This window comes from Pinus tabuliformis, chromosome 6 (assembly GCF_031772625.1).
Source record: "Pinus tabuliformis cultivar Carrire ecotype Pingquan chromosome 6, CPIR1, whole genome shotgun sequence".
NCBI classification, from domain to species: domain Eukaryota; kingdom Viridiplantae; phylum Streptophyta; class Pinopsida; order Pinales; family Pinaceae; genus Pinus; species Pinus tabuliformis.
Window position 1 is genome coordinate 176,563,639 of NC_142292.1, and position 21,872 is coordinate 176,585,510.

At 33.6% G+C, this 21,872-nt stretch overlaps 1 protein-coding gene and 1 pseudogene across 1 annotated transcript; both read left to right on the forward strand.

The window, feature by feature from the left end:
• The first annotated feature begins 1,790 nt into the window (after window positions 1-1,790).
• On the forward strand, window positions 1,791-3,722 carry LOC149258050 (germin-like protein 8-2; annotated as a pseudogene).
• Window positions 3,723-19,730: 16,008 nt separating this feature from the next.
• LOC149258051 (germin-like protein 1-3) lies at window positions 19,731-20,615 on the forward strand. The gene is made up of 2 exons (XM_089398556.1): window positions 19,731-19,860; window positions 20,074-20,615. Exons 1-2 carry the CDS (start codon window positions 19,731-19,733, stop codon window positions 20,613-20,615), a joined length of 672 nt encoding a protein of 223 aa, XP_089254682.1.
• Window positions 20,616-21,872: the final 1,257 nt, after the last annotated feature.

Consider the following 21,872-nt stretch of genomic DNA (forward strand, 5'->3'; position numbering starts at 1 on the left):
ATCATTTCAATTCATTAAAACAAAACACTGATACACATTCATCCTCTTTCACTCAGAGGGATCTACCAAAAACTTGCATTCAGCAAAAACAAAAAAAACTCTGTCTTTTCTCTCCACCTGAGAGTTCACTGTGCTGGGTTTACTGCTGTAAAACCCATTTTACATTCACTGCTGTAAAACTATTTTTACACATACTGCTGTAAAAATATTTTACACATACATCTGAGTGAAATCCCTTTTTTTTCACATTCCTGGGTTTTCACATTACAAAAAAAACATATGCATTCTTTTCTTTTTGCGTTTCAATGCAAATCCAATTCATTAATAAAATCTATGCACTACTGTGCACTGTCTTCACCTGCTTCATGCGTGCTCTCCTGTTTTCTTCACTCGCACTGCTGTGCATAAACTTCTATTTCATTTTTTGCTCCACACCGAGCTCTCACACTACATACATACCTTTTTTATTATAATGAGAAAACTGGATTATTTGTGCACTGCTGTGCAACACTTCAACTCACTCCAGCTTCCGCTGCACTCCCATTTCACAATGGCCAACTCTTAAAAAACATTACCACTCACAGAGCCATCACACACCATTACAATACAATATGGGTGCAGCCACACTACATAAAACTGCTGCACGTTACCATTATACTACAATCTAAAACTGCTACACATAGATTTATTTACGACTTATATAAAACATATATATAAAAAATATATATAAACCTATGCGCCCATACCCATATTAATGGGTCTTCACCAAAACAATACGACCAACCATTAAGAGCATTAACGCTTCCATCCTCGGCGGTCAGCGGAAAAGTCAAACACTCCACGCAATGCATTGAATTGACGCAGGCGGGCAGCAGCTTTCGAGATCGACAGCAGAGGACGAAGAGGACAATCGGACGTCGGAGGTTGATATCGGAAGGCATACAACTGCTGAGGTTTACCACCCGAGAACGTGACGTTGCGTTACGTCAGTGGTAAACCACGTGTCAGCCCTATATGTTCTCGGGTTCGATCGCCGGTTTATTCCTTTCACCTGAAATCAACCTGAGAGAATCCGGTGCCGTTTTCTGGTCAATCCACGCCGGAAAACTCACGATCACTGCGCTGCCATTGCTGTCACGGTCCGCCTGTAACCTGTAACCTGTTGCAGTTGGAATTAACATTCCAACACAATGATGGAATATCGAAGGAAACACATAACTAACCATATGCTCATAATATTGTCTTTTAAAACATATTAGATGAAGGTAGACCTTTTCTATTTTTGAACAAGAAGGTAAAACATATTACCTGAAACAAACAAGGAGGGAATCTCCAAGAAAACACGCAACTGGCCTTATCCTCAGAATAATTTTATATATATTTATGTGTTAGCTGTTGAAGGAAGGTTATATATATGAGACAATTACTACTCCACAAGTAAACAGACTACGCCTTTTGATTGACAAACAAAATCCAAAATTTATTTTCTAAGTTCCTTGCTTGAGATGGTTATACATTACTTAGCTTTTTTATCTTCTAACCAACCAGAACATTCTAACCAACCAGAACACCGACACAGTAATATGCAGCATAGAGGGTTCCGTTGCTCCACCTGCAACACTGGGTCACTATCTGTAGGGTTCCTAGGTCGTTATCTTTATCGTTCCTGCACTTTCAAAAATGAATACCATCATTTACCATTGTTATAAAAGGAGCAACGCTCTCCATTCTTCATCAAATTCAGTGCATCTCTATTCATTTTTCGAAAAGAAAAATAGTGAGCTACAGCTATGGAATCCTTTCCAGTGTTAGCAGTTGCAGTACTGGTGATATTATCATATTCGAATAGTATTGCTATTGTGCACGCAAGTGATCCAGGTCCTTTACAAGACATTTGCGTTGCCGATTTGAAAAGCAAAGGTAATATAACTAATGTTATGTTGTTGATGTCCATACACGTTATGCTTGAACAGATTATGAAATGTAATTACATGTAATATAATATATATGTCTGCTGCGTTCGGGAATGTGTGTCTGTATAATATAATATATATTATTTGATTTGAATTGTGCAGTTATTGTGAACGGGTTCCCATGTAAGAATGCGATGATGGTCACAGCAAATGACTTCCGTTTGACTGGCCTAGATAAACCAGGAGATACGAGTAACCAGTTGGGATTTGCCGTAACGCCAGCTTTTGTAATGCAGCTACCAGGCCTCAACACCTTGGGGATCTCCATGGTTCGGCTCGATTACGCTGCTCCTCTCGGCCTTAACCCTCCTCACACACATCCGCGGGCTACTGAAATCCTGGTGGTGATCGACGGTATTCTCTTAGTTGGGTGTCACCACTAACAACAGTTTGTTCTCCACAACGCTGAAGAAGGGAGACGTGTTTGTGTTCCCGCGCGGTCTTGTGCATTTCCAACAGAACATTGGCCCTGCCAACGCAGTGGCCATCTCTGCACTGAACATCCAGAATCCAGGAACTCAGCAGGTTGAGCCGGCTTTGTTCGGAGCCTCTCCTCTGTTGAAAATATAATTTCAACTGCGATCGCCGATATCGCATCGGCAAAGTCGAAGTGAAGGAATTATAAAGAAGCTTTTGTGTTTCCGACGAGCGATCGCCGATATCGCTATCGGCACATCGCTATCGGCAATATCATAGGGTCGGGGTCTTTAACATGAGTAAAGTTGCGATGCGATGGAGCGGACCCGACAACATGATAAATAGCTTTTGATAAACTTTCAAGTCCGCGCTCAGGGCTTCCGATATCCTTGTCCACCGTCCGATTTGATTGAATGCTTTCCGCCGTTGATCGTTTGAAACCTGCACACGGGCCTGCGTACAGTCAAGTTTTGCGTGGAGTGAAAAATTTTTGGTTTAATCGCAGTGGAAGAAAGGACATAAAATTTAATGCGTCAACGTAGAATTAAGTGGTGGCCTTTAATATGGTGATGGGCATACATTCCATACGTTTTTTTTTATATATTTGTTTACATACGACATGTGAAGTCTTATATGTGTGTTAGGTGTAGGATTTAATTTGTATGTTTTCGTATTAAGTTTTTGATATGTGTATGAGTCACGTAAAATGTGCTCATTTATTACTGTGTTGACTTTTGTTTCTTGCATGGCACACGGGAAGTTTTAGTGTGTATACACAGTAGAGTAAAATATGAGGGTTCAAAAAAAACACACAGCAGTGTGTAAAATGTGAAGAGCCAGAGGGTGAATGCACAGCAGTGCACAAATGTATTTGGTAATGTTTTGTGAGGCATTGTAAAACAGAGGAATAGCAAAAACCATGTGTGGTTTTGCACAAAGGAAATGGTGGAGCGATTTTTGTAAGCCTGAGTAAATTTGTTTTACAGCAGTAAACTTATGTAAATTTTTATATTACAGCAGTAAGTTGTTTTTACTGCAGTGAATGTAAAAAGGGATTTACAGCAGTTAACCCAGTAATTTCTCAGAAATCTTTTATGGTGTTGAAATACTCTGTTTCTTAGTGAATTTTTTTTTAAGTCTTCTGTGCACAAAAGGATCCTGGAGAAAAGTAAAAACAGAGCATTGCCTCTGTGTGTTTGTTCATTTGGTTTTTGGTATTTTCCCCATTAAAAATACCAACATCCTCCTGTTTCTGTCTCTGTTCTTTCCAGAGCATTCCAGATCGATGACAAGCTCGTCGAAATTCTCCAGCACAAGTTCACATCCTCGTGATATTGATTAGTGGTGATGATATCTGCATCCATCATATATTATTATTGAGTAGACTCTTTTTTCCTTCCTTCCAGTCGCTCAGTTCAATTGAGGTGGTATTTGTATAGTTAAATAAAACCAAGCTCCCGAGGTTACTCCCTGAGTGACAGAATAATATTTGTACAGTATCTGATATGTATCCTCGCCCATATCTATATAAATAAAAGGTCTGTATTTAAAATCTGAGGCCTGCGTGTCGTGCATATCTATATAAATAAAAGTTCGGTATTTGGAATGTGACACTGCGTATGATATACATGAATGACAAGATTTCGGAAGAGGTATTGGTGTTTGTTTGTATCAATTTTCAATGGTTCAGACAAAAGCTGAGGAATCAAACGTCCATCATGGTCACAAATTAGAGAACAACATGCTTTTATGAAAATGCAGTGTCAAAACTAAGAGCCAGGCTCTGCCCATTACGAACTATTACCTCGATTATAAAAAAAACGAAGTAACTGCATGATAAAAGCGTGTCTGATTTTAATGTTTTTCTTATTATCCATATTAATTTTTTGAAAATAAAAATAAATTATTGACATTTTTATGCATAGGATTGCTTATATTAGAAAGAGACTTTAAGATTTTAAAGGTATTTTACCATTATATATTTATATTCCTTTCGTTTTTATTTTATTGTGTATATTTATATTATTAGAGAAATCTTATAGATTAAATGATTATAAGAATCACTTATAATAAGGATAAAAGAATCAACAAGTTAAACATATAGACATTTAAGAAAATATATAACCAGATCTATAAAGATTTTTTATTTTTAAATAAGATTGGTTATAATATTAAAGGTAAATACATCATTTTTGTTATCATAATATGGGTCAATATATAATTAATGAATATCACATATTTAAGAAATCACAATTTATTTAGTATGTTTATATGATATTTTTTTAAATTAATAAAAGATGAAAAATAGACTTAACTATTTTGAAAAAAAATTAATCTTTAATTTATATATATATATATATATATATATAGTATATATATATATTAGAATATTGTATGTGAACATTAAATCTCTACCATTCATATAATAATTATTAATATTTAAATAAAAATTCTAAAAACTTTATTTCAAAATAAATATTGTGTGAGATTTTCAAATTCTTTCTATTATAAAAATTTTTGTAAACCTTATTTAATAAAAAATTATGATTAAATTTATAAATTAATTATATTTTAGAAAAAATAATTATATTATTTAAATTATCAAAAATAGTTAAAAAAATTAATTTCCTTTTATTATTGTAAATATTTTTCATGCTGAAAAATTGTAATTAAATTTAGAAAGTTATTTACATTTTATAAATATAATTTGTATTATTTTAATTATTAAAATATATATATATATATATTTAAATAAAAATATATTAGAAATTAAATTCTTATTAAATCTATGATTAAATTAATAAACACTGGAGCAATAAAATTCGTTTTATCTTGACGGCTTCCGGCCATTTTCATATTTATTTAAGCCAGCAAAAATGTGATCTATCTTCTTAGTCAGGTTGGCTTTGACATGATTTATTGGATGGTAAATATAATTCATTCTTTTAATTTTGTTAATGCATACACATGTTATGTTCTCACACATTATGAAATGTAACGTAATGTCAGATTCCATTTCACCGATGAATCTTCAATGTGTTTCTGCGTTCCTGCTATTAATCTTCATAGCCCGATCTTCTCTATGTCATTTCCCAAAAATCTGTGATGACATGGTGACGAAGGTTTTCATAAATCGCTGGACATGTTTAATAAATAGATCGCATGGAGTGATCAAATCTGAAGGGCCTTGCTGAATTTTTTTCGAAAGACATTTATTCATCGATAAACGTTGTACATATAATTGTATTTTAATGGAAAAGAATAAATCAATTACACATTTTATTAAAACAATTGTTTAATATAAAAAATAAATGAAAATTTTATAATTTCAATAAAATTAATAAAATAGCAGATTTTCATTTCATGATGATGATGGTTAACGTCCGCTGAGACCAAATAATGATCTATCGGACCTAAAAAGACAAATTATTTATTTTGATTTAAGATTTTATTCCTATGCTCAAAAAGCTTGGAGAGAAGCCTCCCGAGTTCACTATAATTTTGGCATTGTAAAAGGCTAGGAAGGTCAGTATTGTAACAAAGGTTGTGATATTGAGATCTAATGTGGTTGTATGCAGGGCACTCTAAGAGGAAGTGGTTTTCATCCTCGATGCTTCTATTCTCACAAATATGGCAGATCCTTTCCATCCATGGCGTTTTAGGAACTGCCCAGCGGCCAGTTTCACTATGGAGCTCATGAGAATTCGTTCTAATCTTTGCTATATTAATTTTCTTCTTTGAGCTAGTTAGAATAGATAGATACTTTTGATCTTCAAGGGTGGGGTTGATGACCTTCTTATAATAACTTAATTTTCTTTTAGACGCTAAATCTTTCTCGCACCACAATTTTTCTTTGAACTTAGAAGTAACAATATCTTTAATGTTATTTAAGTTTTCATATAGAATTATTTACAAAATTATTATTTTATATAAATTAACATAATTTTAAAATAAAATTGAACTAATTTGCATCCATTTAATTTATATTTTTCAAAATTATTAAAATTTACATCTTGGATGAAGTTATTTTCCTAGGGTTAATGATTTTCGAGTTTTCATTAGTTTCCTTATATCATAAATCACACGTTCTAGTTTAACCCAGCTAAGTTATGAAGTGCAACCAGAGAAGAAAATCAACATATTTAATGTGTCCAATGAAAGTCTTGATATATCATCACTTTTAATCCTATTTAATTTTTAAAAGTCTTTTTCACATAGTTTTGTACTCCTTACTTGTCAGTTGTTTCATTTTTTGTTCATAAAATTCTTTGACTCCATATTATATTTTTCAGATAGGCACATTTCCCAAAAGTACTTTTCAAACTTCCTCCATGGTATCGCCTTCTCTCTAATGTTTTCGATGTTCTTGAGATCCTCCCACCATATATCAGTATTTCATTGTAATCTAAATACAACCACCCTTGCCTTCATGTTCTTAGAATAATCACGCAATTTAAAGTACACTTTCATCCCTAAGAACGATGCCTCTAGATCTTCTACTTTCTTCACTTCTTCAGGAAAGACGGGAGGTTTTCCTTTTTAAAACTCTTTTTTCATGGGATTCTTTCCATTATTCCTTTCATAATGATGTCTCTTAGTTGATGTGTTTGATGAGCTGTTAGAGCTACTTGATTCCCTCTCTAGAGTGCTGAGCAAGATTGTTCCTCCTTCTGCATGTCTTTGCCTTTTCCTTGAATGACTTCCTTATGCTATATTAGTATCTAGCTTATGCTCTTGAATATCTAATGGATTATACTTGGGATTCTACCTATCATGATGGTTGAGTCCAAGTTCCTTTTGTCTTCATATTTGCAGATCTAATAGACTTTGCAATATTACAACATTCACTCCTACTTTCGTCTCTTGTTCTCTAGAAAGATTCTCATTATCTTCCTTGCAACTTCTCATTTCAGCTCTTAGGTTTCTAAGAGTGTCCATCAATTGAGGAGTGCTCTCGTCTTTCATGTTCCTAAATAAATCTTCTTCAGGACCCTATTGAGAACTATTTGTACCATACTACTCTCACATGTTACTCATCTTTTCTCTTTCTTGTTGCACCTTGATTTCTATCTACATGTTGTTACATACACATAGCTATTATGTAACAAAAAACGAAAAGGAAAATAAGCACCACTATCCATCACCTTGGCTTATGTTGAGATGAGGGCATATGTGGTACCAAATCATAGTCAGTACAAACATAGAGCATTGAATCAATAATTTTTTCCACAATTCATTTCATCAATTGTAAAAACACACATCTGTAAACAAGAAGGGGACTTTGGAGTTCCAACATTAATGCCAGTGTGAGCATGTGAGACTTTCCAGGTTCGGTGCATGAAACATGCATTGACACCACTTTATAAAACCCCCTCCCCTTCCCCTTAAGTCTGTAAGGTTGAGTGAGAGGTATTACTTAGTCCTAATCTGACCTCCATAGTCATGCCTATGTGGTGCCTGCCATATCACCATCTCATAGCCCCCACCAGTACACCCCCTTATCTTTGAAATTTAACCATTTCCTATTATAATGGATATCAACCTCACCCCCTATTCCTTGACACATCATGCATAACACATAGTGAATGGACCCAATGAAAGAAAGACTTGACTTCCTATTAAAGGAAAAGAGAAATTCCCATCTCAACTCCCATCAATCTCAGCCCATTCCTTCCATGTTAGGTCTCACCTTTTCCCTGAGATCCTCAGACCCTCAAGCCTAAGACCAAATCAACCTTTTGTCAATTGACAGAGACATTACCATCAATGTCAGTTTTTAATATCGACTTGTTAATATTATCCTCTTGTTTCCAAGTGCACCTCTCATCCTTCCAAGATCCTGAGGTCCAAGGTCTTGATATGACATCAGGGTAACGTCTCTCGCCTTAGCCTGACACCCTTTCATTAGCCTCATTACTTGTTCACTCTAGGGCAATATGCAAATTTTTGCTCATCACATAATAGAAGTTATCCTTATGATAAGCCTTTGGAACATAGAAAATTAAAGGGCTACCATAGACTAACTGCTACCAATATTACTTACGATTATCATCCTTGATCTAGATCCATGATCCAAGGGGATTTTCTTCAACAACTTCACTAGAAAGCCATGCTCAACTCTAGGTGTATGAGAATTTACATACACTGGTTATTTTATCAACTTGGAAAGAACTATAGAAAATTCATATTTCTAGGTGGCTTATTAGCTATGGAAAGCACTCTGAGAGTGATTTATCATCCCAATGATAAGCATGCAAGGTGGTTTATCAACCCTCTTAGCAAACACCCTCTTGCTTGGTGGTTTATCAACCCTCTAGTGAGCAACCATCACCCACTTCCTTAGATCATTCCTTAGGCTTGTCCAAGCTTGGATACACACCATCCAAAACTTCAAAATTGAATCTCATTCCGTCAGCTTTAGTACGCCACGCCAACGTTCAACTAGAACACAAAAATTTATTTCTCAATGCCAATTTCCAATTCCTTCCAATACAGGATGAATAGGAGACCATGTTAGGTCCCTATAATACTAGTGTAGCCCCCTTATTCTTATTGTTAGTGTAGCCTCCTATTGTTATTTTTGTGCCCATGTAGCCCCCATATTTTTATTGTTGTGCCCCATAGAAGCCCATTATTGTTATTGTTGTGCCCTTACATTATTATTGTTATGTAGACTTTGATTATACTGTCATCCCTTAGACTCCTGTATATACCAAGGATGTCCTCTCATTTGTATCATCCAAGAATTTCTCATTTATGTGATATAAAGGAAATTTCCTCCATGAAGATGCTATTTCTCAAGTCATTGATATATCTTTTCTTCTCTTTTATGAGCTCATTGCATAACATTTGGAATCATAGCTTTCGATTCTAGGTTTCATTCGCTGAAAGATGTCATCTTGGTTTTTTTGCTATAATGTTTTTTCTACGATGCTTCAGAAGCTAAAATTTTGACAATGTAGACCATAAATATTGGTGAACATTGCGTACAAATTTCAATCTTGGTTTGCCATATTTTCTAAGATATGGTCCGAAGCAGTTAGGGTTTTTACATGCTCCAGAATTCAATGTCAAACAAGTGACCGAGGGAAAATCATCATAACTTTCGCTCTGAGCATTAGATTTGATTTTTGTAAAATGTGACTAAAAGAGAACAAAATGCAGTTTTTTGTGTATCATTTTTAGGGCTGAAGGTCAAAACGGTGACATGTGGAACTACGTATAAGTTCGCTCTACTGAACCAGTCTATAATTAGGTCATCATGGGATATTGGGCATAATTTATTCTTGAAGAATCCAATCTTGGTCGAACTTGTGGCATTGGAAATAAGACTAGGAGGGATACCATAGGACGAAATTGCATACCTTGGAGATTTGAAATTGTAGAGATACAACAATTTCAATATCTAGCTCCAAAAAACGAGTAAAAAGGTGTGTATATTTTTTTAATTTGCAACTATTTTGTTTGCAAAATTAGTTTGAAATGATTCAAAGGGAATAGAGAAGCATAGATATCATTATTTCATTCCAATATTCCTCAAAACAAAAAAAATGAACACACCTAGTAAGAAACCAGAAAGCTCTAATATGGTGCATGAAGAAGAGGAAGAAACACAACATGATATATAAAAATTACGAGACCAAGTGCAACAAATTTCGCTTTGGCAAAGAGTAATAAAAAATGAATTGGAAGTGATTATGAATGTTAATATTTGTGGTTTAAAAGGGAACATGAATGGTTTAGAATAAAAAATAGAAAGAGAAGTGGAAGGTTTGAAGGAAGGTTTGACAAATTTGCTACAAGTAATGGTTCCTAGTGGTGACAAGGTACTCCATGAAACTCATGACTAAAAGAGAAGGAATGTTAGTGATGATTTTAGAGACTTTAACTTTGGATTGAAGACTAACCACATTATGAAAATTAATATGAAGAATTCTGATGGAAGGGATCTAGTAACATGGATACTACAGATGGAGCAATTATTTGATCTATGTGATATGTCGAACACACAAAAGGTACACATTGCATCTTTATATTTAGAACAAAATCAGTTTGTGTGGCATTGATGGCTTTGTTCTCATAAATTAATAGTCACTTGGATAATTTTTGCAGAAGAATTAGTGACACATTATGAGGATAGAAAGAGAAATACCTTCTTTAGCCAATTGATAAACCTCAAATAAAAGGGTTCAATGGCAGAGCACATTGAGGACTTCCAAAGATTGAATATCAAGGTAAATGATATTCCAAAGGAGCATAGGTTTCATGTTTTCATAGGGACTTTAAAGGATACTATACAACATGAGGTTTGCCTTTGGGAACCTAATTCATTGGAGAAGACATTCAAGGTGGAAAGAAAAGTTGAAAGAAAAATTATGGAAAGAATGAAGTCTACCACTCATTACTATAAATATGGAAGTGTTGTTGCGACTAGCCTTCCACGACCTACAAGGTTGACTAATTGGAGGAAAAAAGAGAAAAAGGGATTTATTACAATTGTGATAGAAAATATATTAAAGGTCATAAGTGTGATGAGAATTAATTATTCTACATAGATTATGAAGAGGAGGAATAAAAGGAACATGAAGCACCAAAAGAAGATGATATACATGAGGAGCCAACCCTAGAAAAATAAAAAAATTAGTCTGAGGATATCTTGTAATGTATTGGAAAGAATTATCACACCTCGAACTCTCAAGATAGAGGGATATATCAAAAAGAAAAAGGTTGTAGATATTATTGATATGGGTATTACCCATAATTTTATTCATTATAATATAGCCAAGGAATTGAATTTCTTTCTATATGCACCACGAGAGTGTCGACTGATAGTTGGAAATGCAAGAACTACAAATTGCTCTCAAAAGTTCCCTAATATGAAGCTAACTATACGAGAATATTTATTAAATATTCTGATTCTTTCCATTCGAATGGGTGGTGTTGATACTGTACTAGAAGTCCAATGGTTACAATATTTTGGGATGATGGATTTTAGTTTTCAACAATTTTGTAGAAATTCCTTGTAGATTCAAACATATTATGTAATTTTCTAAAAAAAAAGACTTCAATATGCTCTACTTATCAGTGGAAACAATTAAACGATCGAGAAATAACGACATAAACATGAGGCAAGATTCAATCACATATGCTCAAATAATTCTCTAAGGGGAAAGCTTGCTTCTCAAAACCCCTTCCTATCTATATTGCATTAATTAGAAAATAGAGAAGAAATACAATGCTTTCTCAAGCTCAAGAAACCTCTGCAATAGTATAATCTATCTCTCTGCCTCACACACTGACTCTTGCCAATACTTAGCCAATTTTTTTCCATTACAAACTCCCATTTCCTTGTGTTATTTCTCAAGGAATTAGCCCAATATTAATTAGGGAAATCCCATCCTGAATTGCATAATCCCTATAGGCTCTTCTTTGACTTCATGCACCATCTGTACAACTCAAAAAATTATACAATTGATATTCCACCACCCTAGAACTCCAATCTCAACTGGGTAACTCAAATTTCATGTGTGCATGAGTTAATTATGGCCGATTTATCAATTAGCTAGTTGAACATTGAAGCTGCACCCCACTGCTAGAACTCCTACTAGTTGCTCCAATAGTTTGAACTAGTTTAACTAACTTTAACTTAGTTTAAATGAATTAAACTATTACAACTCAAATTAAACTCAACCTAGGCTCCTAAAATTTAGGAAGCACTCTACATGACTTAAGTTAGGCCATAAACTCTAATTAATTGAGCCAACTAAGTGAAATTAACTTAGTTAACTCATTCTTGTTGTCTTGTGATGTGGAATTACAATTTTATCCTAATTTAATTCAAGGGAAAATTAAATTAGGATTTTCTTATTGCCATTTTCAACAAACTTTTCTTGAAATATTTTTTGGCAAGGAAAGGAAATTGAATTAAGGGGTATCACAAGGAAACATAGGAATATTATAAGTTCTAATGGCATGACAAATATTTTGAAGAAGGACCAATGACAGGTAATTGTACAATTATGTTCACTAGATGTTCAAATGTCTAAGTCATCCATTTCTCTAGATCTCCAAAAAGCCTTGGACAATCATTCCAAGGTGTTTGATACTCCCAAAGGTCTCCCACCAATTTTGTATTATAATCATTCTATTCAATTGATTTGAGGAAGTGTTCCTCCAAACATCAGGCCTTACAGATATCCCTATGCTCAAAAGAGTGAAATTGAATGTATGGTTGCAAAAATGTTAGAGGCAAGTATAATTCAACCTAGTTAAAGTTCTTTCTCTGCTCTAGTATTATTGGTTCACAAGAATGATGAATCGCGATATATTTGTATGGATAATAGGGAGATCAACAAGCTCAGTATTAAAGATAAATTTCTCATTCTTGTCATTAATGAATTGTTGGATGAACTACATAGAGAAATTTACTTCACCAATTTGGATATTCGTTTAGGATATAATCAAATTAGAATGAAGGCTGAAGACATTTCAAAAACACCATTCTGAACTCATCAAGGTCATTATGAATTTTTGGTCATGCCTTTTGGCCTTACTAATGCACCTTCCACATTTAAGGGTTTGATGAATTCCATTTTCAAACCCTTCCTTAGAAAATTAGTGTTATTATTTTTTGATGATATACTTATCTACAACAAGTCTTCGAAGGATCATGTTCAATATGTTGATAGGGTGCTCAAACAATTGAAGGAGAAATTTTTTTATGAAAAATACTCCAAATATTTTCTTGGAGTATAGGAGGTGGAATATTTGGGTCATATTGTATCTCATGAGGATTTTAAGGTGGCCCTAGAAAAATCAAAGCCATTAAGGAATGGAAATTCCCCACAACCTTAAAGCATATTCGATGATTTCTTGGTTTGACAGGGTATTATGGCAAGTTCATTAATAGTTTGGGAGAATAATAGCACCTATAACAACATTAATGAATAAATATGCATTTTATTTGACTTCAGAAGTGACTAAGGCCTTTGAACATCTTAAAGAGGCAATGTGCCAATCATGAGTCTTAGCTACACCAAAATTCACAAAAACTTTTATCGTGGAATGTGATGCCTCAAGAAATGGAAACGATGTTATTTTAATGCAAGAAGTAAGATCCATTGTTTTTGAAAGTCATCCAATCAAGGAAAAGATTTACACAAGCCTATTTATGAGAAGGAAATGTTGGCAATACTACATGAATTAAAGCAATGGTGATCTTACCTAATGGGAAAACACTTCAAGGTAAAAGAAGATCATGACAGTATTAAATAATTTTTATAACAAAGAATATATTTAGAAGAGCTGTAAAAATGGGTCACAAAGATGCTCAATTATGACTTTGAAATCATCTACAAAAAAGAGAACCAAAATGTTGCTGTAGATGCACTCTCAAGAAAGGATGAGGATGTGGAAGAATTACTCTGTTCCATTTCTATTATCCAACCTGATTGGATCACTAAAGCAAGGGATGAATGAAAGAATAACAAAGAGGTGTGGACACTCACTCAAAATTTGCAGAAACATCCTAGTACATTAGATAAATTTATCTAGAAAAATGATTCATTATGGTACAAAGATCGCTTACATCTTTGTAAGAATTCTCAATGAAAACAAAATATTCTTTTGGAATTTCACACCTCACCCTTAGGAGGGCACCTAGGATTTTTAAGAAGTCAAGAAATAGGTTTTTTGGGATGGCCTTAAATATGATATTCAGAAGTTTGTGGCAGAATGTTTGGTTTTCCAACAAAACAAAGTTGAGACATTTAATACTCAAGTCTACTACAACCTTTATCCATTCCAAGTCAACGCTGGGAGGAGGTCTCAATGGATTTTATCATAGGTTTACCCAAGTTTCAAGGAAAGCGTGTCATCATGGTGGTAATTGATAGACTTAACAAGTATCCACATTTTTTTGCGTTATCTCATCCTTTTAAAGCTAATACTTTTTCTGCTGCATTTATGGAAACAATTCAAAAGCTACATGGAAACCCAAAGATTATTGTAAGTGACAAAGATCCCATTTTCACTGGATATTTTTGGATGGAATTTTTTTCTTGTATTAGCACTTAGTTAGCTCATAGCTCATCTTATCATCCTCAATCTGATGAGAAAACCCTATAGTTTTACTCAAGTCCCTTTTTATATTTTTCTTGTGTGTTCCTTCGTGTTCCTCAAAGAATGTTTTATTATTTATTTTTTTAAGATTTCTTGTTGGCTGGATATTTAATTAATGGTGCATGTTATCACTAGTCATATTCGTATTCCTCCTCTTCCATCATAAATCATGGATTTTTCATCCTACCCTTCAAGCTATTCAATCAATCTATTATCATTCATAACTAGGGTGTAATTACGTCATTAAAAAAGTCAAGGGGAGCATAGCAAGGGTATCACACTATCTACTCTACTTTAAGACTCCACATTGTTTCAAGCATTTCTGAAGGTGGTTCATTTTTCCCAACTAGACCGATAAACCATATTGTTCATAGAGTTCCAATTCTCCCCATGTAAATCAAAGAGCTACTATTGTGAGTACAATTTATTTTTATGTCTCATTTACTTTGTTACATATTTTTTCCCAAAGGCCTAATGTTGTAAACTATGCTATATATCATCCTTTGTTACAATACCACATGCCAATATTATGGTTTACTAATAGTACATGCCAAACAACACAACTTATTTCATATAAAGCTTGTTCATATAAGATTTTTCTTAATGAAATAATTTTCTACAATATTTTTCATAATCATGTATTTCTCATGGAATTAAATGTGGGTGGGGAAGAGCAACCATTCTTCCCAACCAACCAAGACAACCTAAATTTCACATATTCAATTATATAAACAAAAATCAATGGTATACATTTGTGTTTGTATAGTAGTTTATTAGTTACCTTTTATTTACTAGATAAGGTACACCATAACGTTGAATAGCATTTGTCATGTTCCTTTTATCCCATAAGAAAAGTATATATTAACAAATAAAATCTCTAACACTTAATTATAAAGGTTTCAACTATAACATTTTATTGTATTTGAATAAGTTATATTTTTATACCAATATATCTTAGATATTGTGACAAAGACCATTTATCTTTATCAAATAACTGTATTGATTAATATATGAAAATTTAAATGTAAATGCATCTCATTTCAAATTATATCTAATATGGTCCCAGGGTAGCTCAATTGGTGATTGAGGTAATGTGAAATTTGTGAAAACTGAGAGATCCAAGATTCAAATCCCCCTAATTGTGACCCAATTTATAGAGAGGAGGACAGGTCATAGACCTTAGAAGGTCAGATCCTGGATTCCTCTGGGATACCAAAAAATAATTATATTTAATATAGAAAAAATGAAACCATGATATTAATGCTTCAAACTTATGTCTTACTCTATCGATATTGTGTCAGATAAAACTTTGTACCATTTAAAAAAAAATTATATTCAATATGGTAAGAATGAAACTATGGCATTAATGGTTCATACTTATGTCTTATTCTACCCATATCGTCTCAGGTAAAACTTTTTACCATTTTAAAAAGAAGAGAATAAAAGTTTTTTACTTTGTAAATGTTTACCCAAAAACAATTATATGGAAGGAATTAAACATGGGAAGAATGAAATTATGGTATTAATGCTTCAAACTTATGTCTTACTCTATCCATATTGTCTCAGGTAAACCTTTTTACCATTTAAAAAAAAAAGAGAATAAAAGTTCTTACTTTCTACATGTTTATTTATCCCTGCGTGAGTTTTTATTTTCCTTTTTAAAACTCAATAGTCATTTATAGATTCATTCACTTGATTATTGGAATATTTTTATACATAAATATATTGGAAAAGAAATAATAGTTTGTTGTCCGGTTAATATTGTGGATATTTGTTTATTTTGTTTTCAAAAATCATAAATAAATTAATAGTTTTCAATCATGATTTATTTTCCAAATTTTCTTTACACATGAAGTTCCATAAATCCAACCATAAACATATTTGTAGTAACAAGATTATATATTCAAGTGTTGACAATATTTTTTTTCTTTTCCTTTGATTATTTTTTTCCTAAAATTACTTTTGTATTATCTGCAATGTTCCACATACCATTTTTTTTTCTAGAAACTATTTATTTCTTTTATATTTACTATTAGAACCAATATTGAAATAAATACATCTATTTGCAATATTTATTTAATACATTATACTGTATTAACTTAATATCAAACTTCTAAGCGACTATTCCCTTTTTAAGGATAAAGTAAATTAACAATAATAAAAAAAAACAAAAATATTTGTAAATAAATCAATAGTAATAAAGAAGAATAAACATATATATATATATATATATATATATATATATATCTAAATAGCTATGATTAGTTCCCGCCTTTCACATGTATCCAACTATAACTTTGAGTAACAAGATTGTCTCCTAGTTATGGAATGTTTCCCCTAGCTCACTTCTATGTTGTAAAAAGACTTAGAGTGACCTCTTCACTTTGTCACATTTATTTCTCAGTTTTCAACTTCTCATTTGTTGATAAATATTCCGAGCACCTCTCTTTGTGTGCTCAAAAAAATTATCCTTTATTTATACTTAATAGAATAATTTTTTAATCCTCGAGTTAACTATCCAAAATATCGGTGGCTAATTATGTACCTAATAACTAAGAAACTACATCACCATTAGTTTTTTTTTTTAACATCATAGAGTGTTTTCTTTTCATGCATTATGTAGGAAGCTATCAACCTATTTATTTATTTAATTATACTATACATAATTAGAATATTCTCTAAACAACTAATAATTGTATCATTATTGTCTCTTTAATAAAAGAAACTGAATTATTTTCTTTAGGGGTATCACATTGTCTATCTTTTTTTCATGTTCACTTCTAACATTTCTATTATTATGTTTCCCTACATCTTTATGTGGCTTTTCACAGATTACCTTTTCATCCTCTCATGGTTTATCTGCAAATCCATAAACCAAAGATCATGATGGTTCTTAGTGCTTCTAGGAGAATGAAATACTTCTTCCACTTTTAATGAAGTCTCTTCCTCTCTGACTAAATTTTCTTGAGTTGGAACATCTTTGAGAGGAGGTAAGTAATTTTAACACTTAGAACTTGCATGTTGGAATTTAACTAGTTGGATCACGTGGTGCAAATGATTAGGGATTCCCCCTTCTTCATCTGCTTGAATTTGGACTCCATTCATTTAGATACAGACCATGAGCCTCTATAAAGTATGGGCTACTTTGAAAAAATAGATCTCTATGTGCCTTCGTTTCAAGGAGAAAAGAGAAAATCCTCTCCTAGAGAAGGAAAAAGAAAGTTGTCCTTTAATCATGGGTATCCAAATTTTATCCACCTAGAGATTAAAAGAGCACACATAAGGACATAAGCCTATAAATTGATTGATCATGCCACTCTCCTCTCTCTTCTAGGCTAAGAGGAGCACACATAAGGACATAAGCCCATAAATTGCTTGATCAAGCCTCTCTCCTCTCTCTCTTCTAGCCTAAGAGCCATTGCATAATATTACTGACCATGAACCCCAATTTTTGGAACATCATCCAATTTGATCACAAATTGGCCTATCTTGCAGCGTTAGAACCTTAGCCACTATAAATCAATGCATTGAAAGAATCAATATCAAGATCGGGTGGAGGATGCATAGGGTCAGAATCTTTGATACCTAAAGAAATAAATGAGGATCCTAGGGTTCCTTCAGTGCTTTCCTTGGTCACTCTTAACTAAAATACATCACATAAAACATTACCAAAATTCTTCAAAAAGAAGACATGGGGTGTTTTGATCCACTTATGTGTAGAGAGGCCACCGACACGTTCAACAACTACATTAAGATGACAAATTACATTACGTTAAGCTCTCATGACAATTGAACATTACCCATAAATTCCTCACTTCCCACCATTAGATCAAACCCTTTTAGAGTTACGAGTAAAAATATATTTTAGTAAAATTTCCTATTTCAATTTAAAATATACTGGAATTATTGATTAAGATAATCTTATTCTAGTTAATTTTAATTTTTTCAATTATATATATATAGATAGATATAGATATCACTAATTAATTATTTTAAATAGTTAAATTTTATAAATAAATAACAATAAAATTGGAAATAAAAACTTAATATGATGTGATATCCCAAAACAATGTATACATTTTCTATGCTTAAACAATATTGTGAAACATTTTACATATAGAAGTAGATTTTTTCTATGTTAGGGAATAATGTGGAACATATTAGCAATATTAAAGAATAATGTCGAACATGTTAGCTTGCTTGCTTAATTAATTAATTAGTTACTTACTTAACTTTACAATTAAATACTCCAAATCATTATATATATTTTATATATTGTAGAATATGTTATATGAATGTAGACATTTAAATTAAAGTAGACTTCCTATCTTTGGAAAACTATGTATGATATATTACGGGAAACAAAGACGGACTAATGTCGAAGGAAACACCAACTGACCATATCCTCATAATATTTTTTGAAAACATAGTAGATGACGGTAGACTTTCTCTATTTTTGAAAAAGGATGTAAGACATATTACCGGAAACCGACGGGGAGGGAATATCCGAGGAAACACACGCAACTGACCATATCCTCGAAAATTGTCTTTTAAAACATAGTAGATTAGATGAAGGTAGACTTTTTCCATATTCGAAAAACGATGTAAAACATTTTACCTGAAACAAACAAGGAGGGAATGTCGAAGGAAAAACGCAACTCACCATATCCTCATAATATTGTCTTTTAAAACATATTAGATGAAGGTAGACTATTCTCTAAAGACAATGCACGACATAGTACCTGAAATAAGCAAAGAGGGAATGTCGAAGGGAACATTAAACTAACCATATCCTCATAATACTTTTATTTATATTTATGTTTCAGTCGCTGAAGGAAGGTTATACATATGTGAATGTGAGACAGTGACTACTCTACAAACAAACAAACTAGGTGAAAATATTCTTTGATCGACAAACAAACTCTAAAAATGATTTGCTTGCTTGATTGAGATAATTATACATTACTTAGCTTTTTATTTTCTAACCAACCAGAACACCGACACTGTCTTATATTCTAATTTCTAACCAACCAGAACACCGACAGAGTCATATGCGACAGAGGGGGTTCGGTGGGTCAGAATCTTTATGGTTCCTGGACTACCAAAAATTAAAACCATCATTTACGATTGTTATAAAAGGGAGCAACTCTCTTCAATATTCTTCATCAAATTCAGTACATCTCTTTTCATTTTCGAAAAGAAAAATAGTGAGATACAGCCATGGAATCCTTTCCGGTGTTAGGACTTGCAGTACTGGTGATATTATCATATTCGAATAGTTTTGTTATTGTGCGCGCAAGTGATCCAGATCCTTTGCAAGACATTTGCGTTGCCGATTTGAAAAGCAAAGGTAATATAACTAATGTTATCTTGCTGATGTCCATACACGTTATGTTTGAATACATTATGAAATGTAATTACATGTAATAAATTATATATATGTCTGGTGCGTTCGGGAATGTCTGTCTCTATATTTATCAGGGGCCAATAACATCATATTATTTTTTTCTGCAATAACATCATCATCATATATATATATATTTGTTTGACTTGAATGGTGCAGTTATTGTGAACGGGTTCCCATGTAAGAATGCGATGATGGTCACAGCAAATGACTTCCGTTTGACGGGCCTAGATAAACCAGGAGATACGAGTAACCAGTTGGGATTTGCCGTAACGCCAGCTTTTGTAATGCAGCTACCAGGCTTGAACACCTTGGGAATCTCCATGGTTCGGCTCGATTACGCTGCTCCTCTCGGCCTTAACCCTCCTCACACACATCCCCGGGCCACCGAAATCTTGGTGGTGATCGAGGGTACTCTCTTAGTTGGCTTTATCACCACTAACAACACTTTGTTCTCCACAACACTGAAGAAGGGAGACGTGTTTGTGTTCCCGCGAGGTCTTGTGCATTTCCAACAGAACATTGGCCCTGTCAACGCAGTGGCCATCTCTGGACTGAACAGCCAGAATCCAGGAACTCAGCAGGTTGCGCCGGCTTTGTTCGGAGCCTCTCCTCCGGTTTCTGTCTCTGTTCTGGCCAGAGCATTCCAGATCGATGATAAGCTCGTCGAAATTCTCCAGCACAGGTTCACATCCTCGTGATCTTGATCTTGATCTGATGTATCCATCATATATTATTATTCAGTAGACTCTTTCTTCCTTCCTTCCAGTCGCTCAGTTCAATTGAGGTGGTGTTTGTATAGTTAAATAAAACCAAGCTCCGGAGATTACTCCCTGAGTGACAAAATAATATTTGTATTCTCGTCCATATCTATAAATAAAAATTCGGTATTTGGAATCTGACATTGCGTATGATATACATGAATGACAAGATTTGACATGAAGTATTGGTGTTGGTTTGAACCGTTTCTATCAATTTTTTAGAAAAATTTTACCCGGGCAGGAGAGGAGTCTCACTCAGAATTCGGTTGTGGCAAGGTAAGTCTTATGAAAATTCCGTTGCATGGAGGTAAGTCTTATGTTGCGGTATGGAAATCCCGTTGCATGGAGGTAAGTCTTATGTTGCGGTATGGAAATCTCAACTAGACACATGCTTAATAAAACACGAGTCTTACTCAGAATTCGGTTGAGGCAAGGTAAGTTCTATGAAAATTCAGTTGCGTGGAGGTAAGTCTTATGTTGCGGCTTTGAAAATCCCAACTACATAGAGGCTTAATAAAACACAAGAAATAACTCAAACCAAAACAGAGTAAAAACAAAAGCGTTTCGGTAAATTTACTAATGAATGTTTAAGACCACATCGCAACATAACATACTCTTGATTATAATATAAAACATAGGAAAATACATTCACTTGATAAATGGAGGCTGAGGTCCAAGGGGGAAAATACAAAAGACTTACTGCGGTTTGCGCTTGGGTGTGGGGACAAAATGTCTGGGTGTGGGGACAAAATGTCTGTAAAACTCTGTAAAACTAGTTTTCATGTGCCCACCAATATTTCCTGCACAAAACTAGTTTTTATGTGCCCACCAATATTTCCTGCGCGATTTTCTCCTCACTACCTCACAAAGTCTCGCTCTCTAACCCCAACTTCACTACCTCACAGAGTCTCGCTCTCTAACCACAACATTACAAATGACGTTTACAGCCATATTTATCTCAACATAGAAATTTTACATTAATACATGATAGAGAAATAATTAATACTCGACATGGGCGATTTTACATAGTAATTGGTTTTCATCTAGCAGGTGTTGTGGAGTGTGGGCAATAGTAGCGGATTAAATGTTTTCCCATATCTATTTATCAAGATCTATTAAATGCCTTAACCCATATCTATTTATCAAGATCTATTAAATGCCTTAAACTCTCTGCTGTGTTGTGGAATGGTCAGTGTT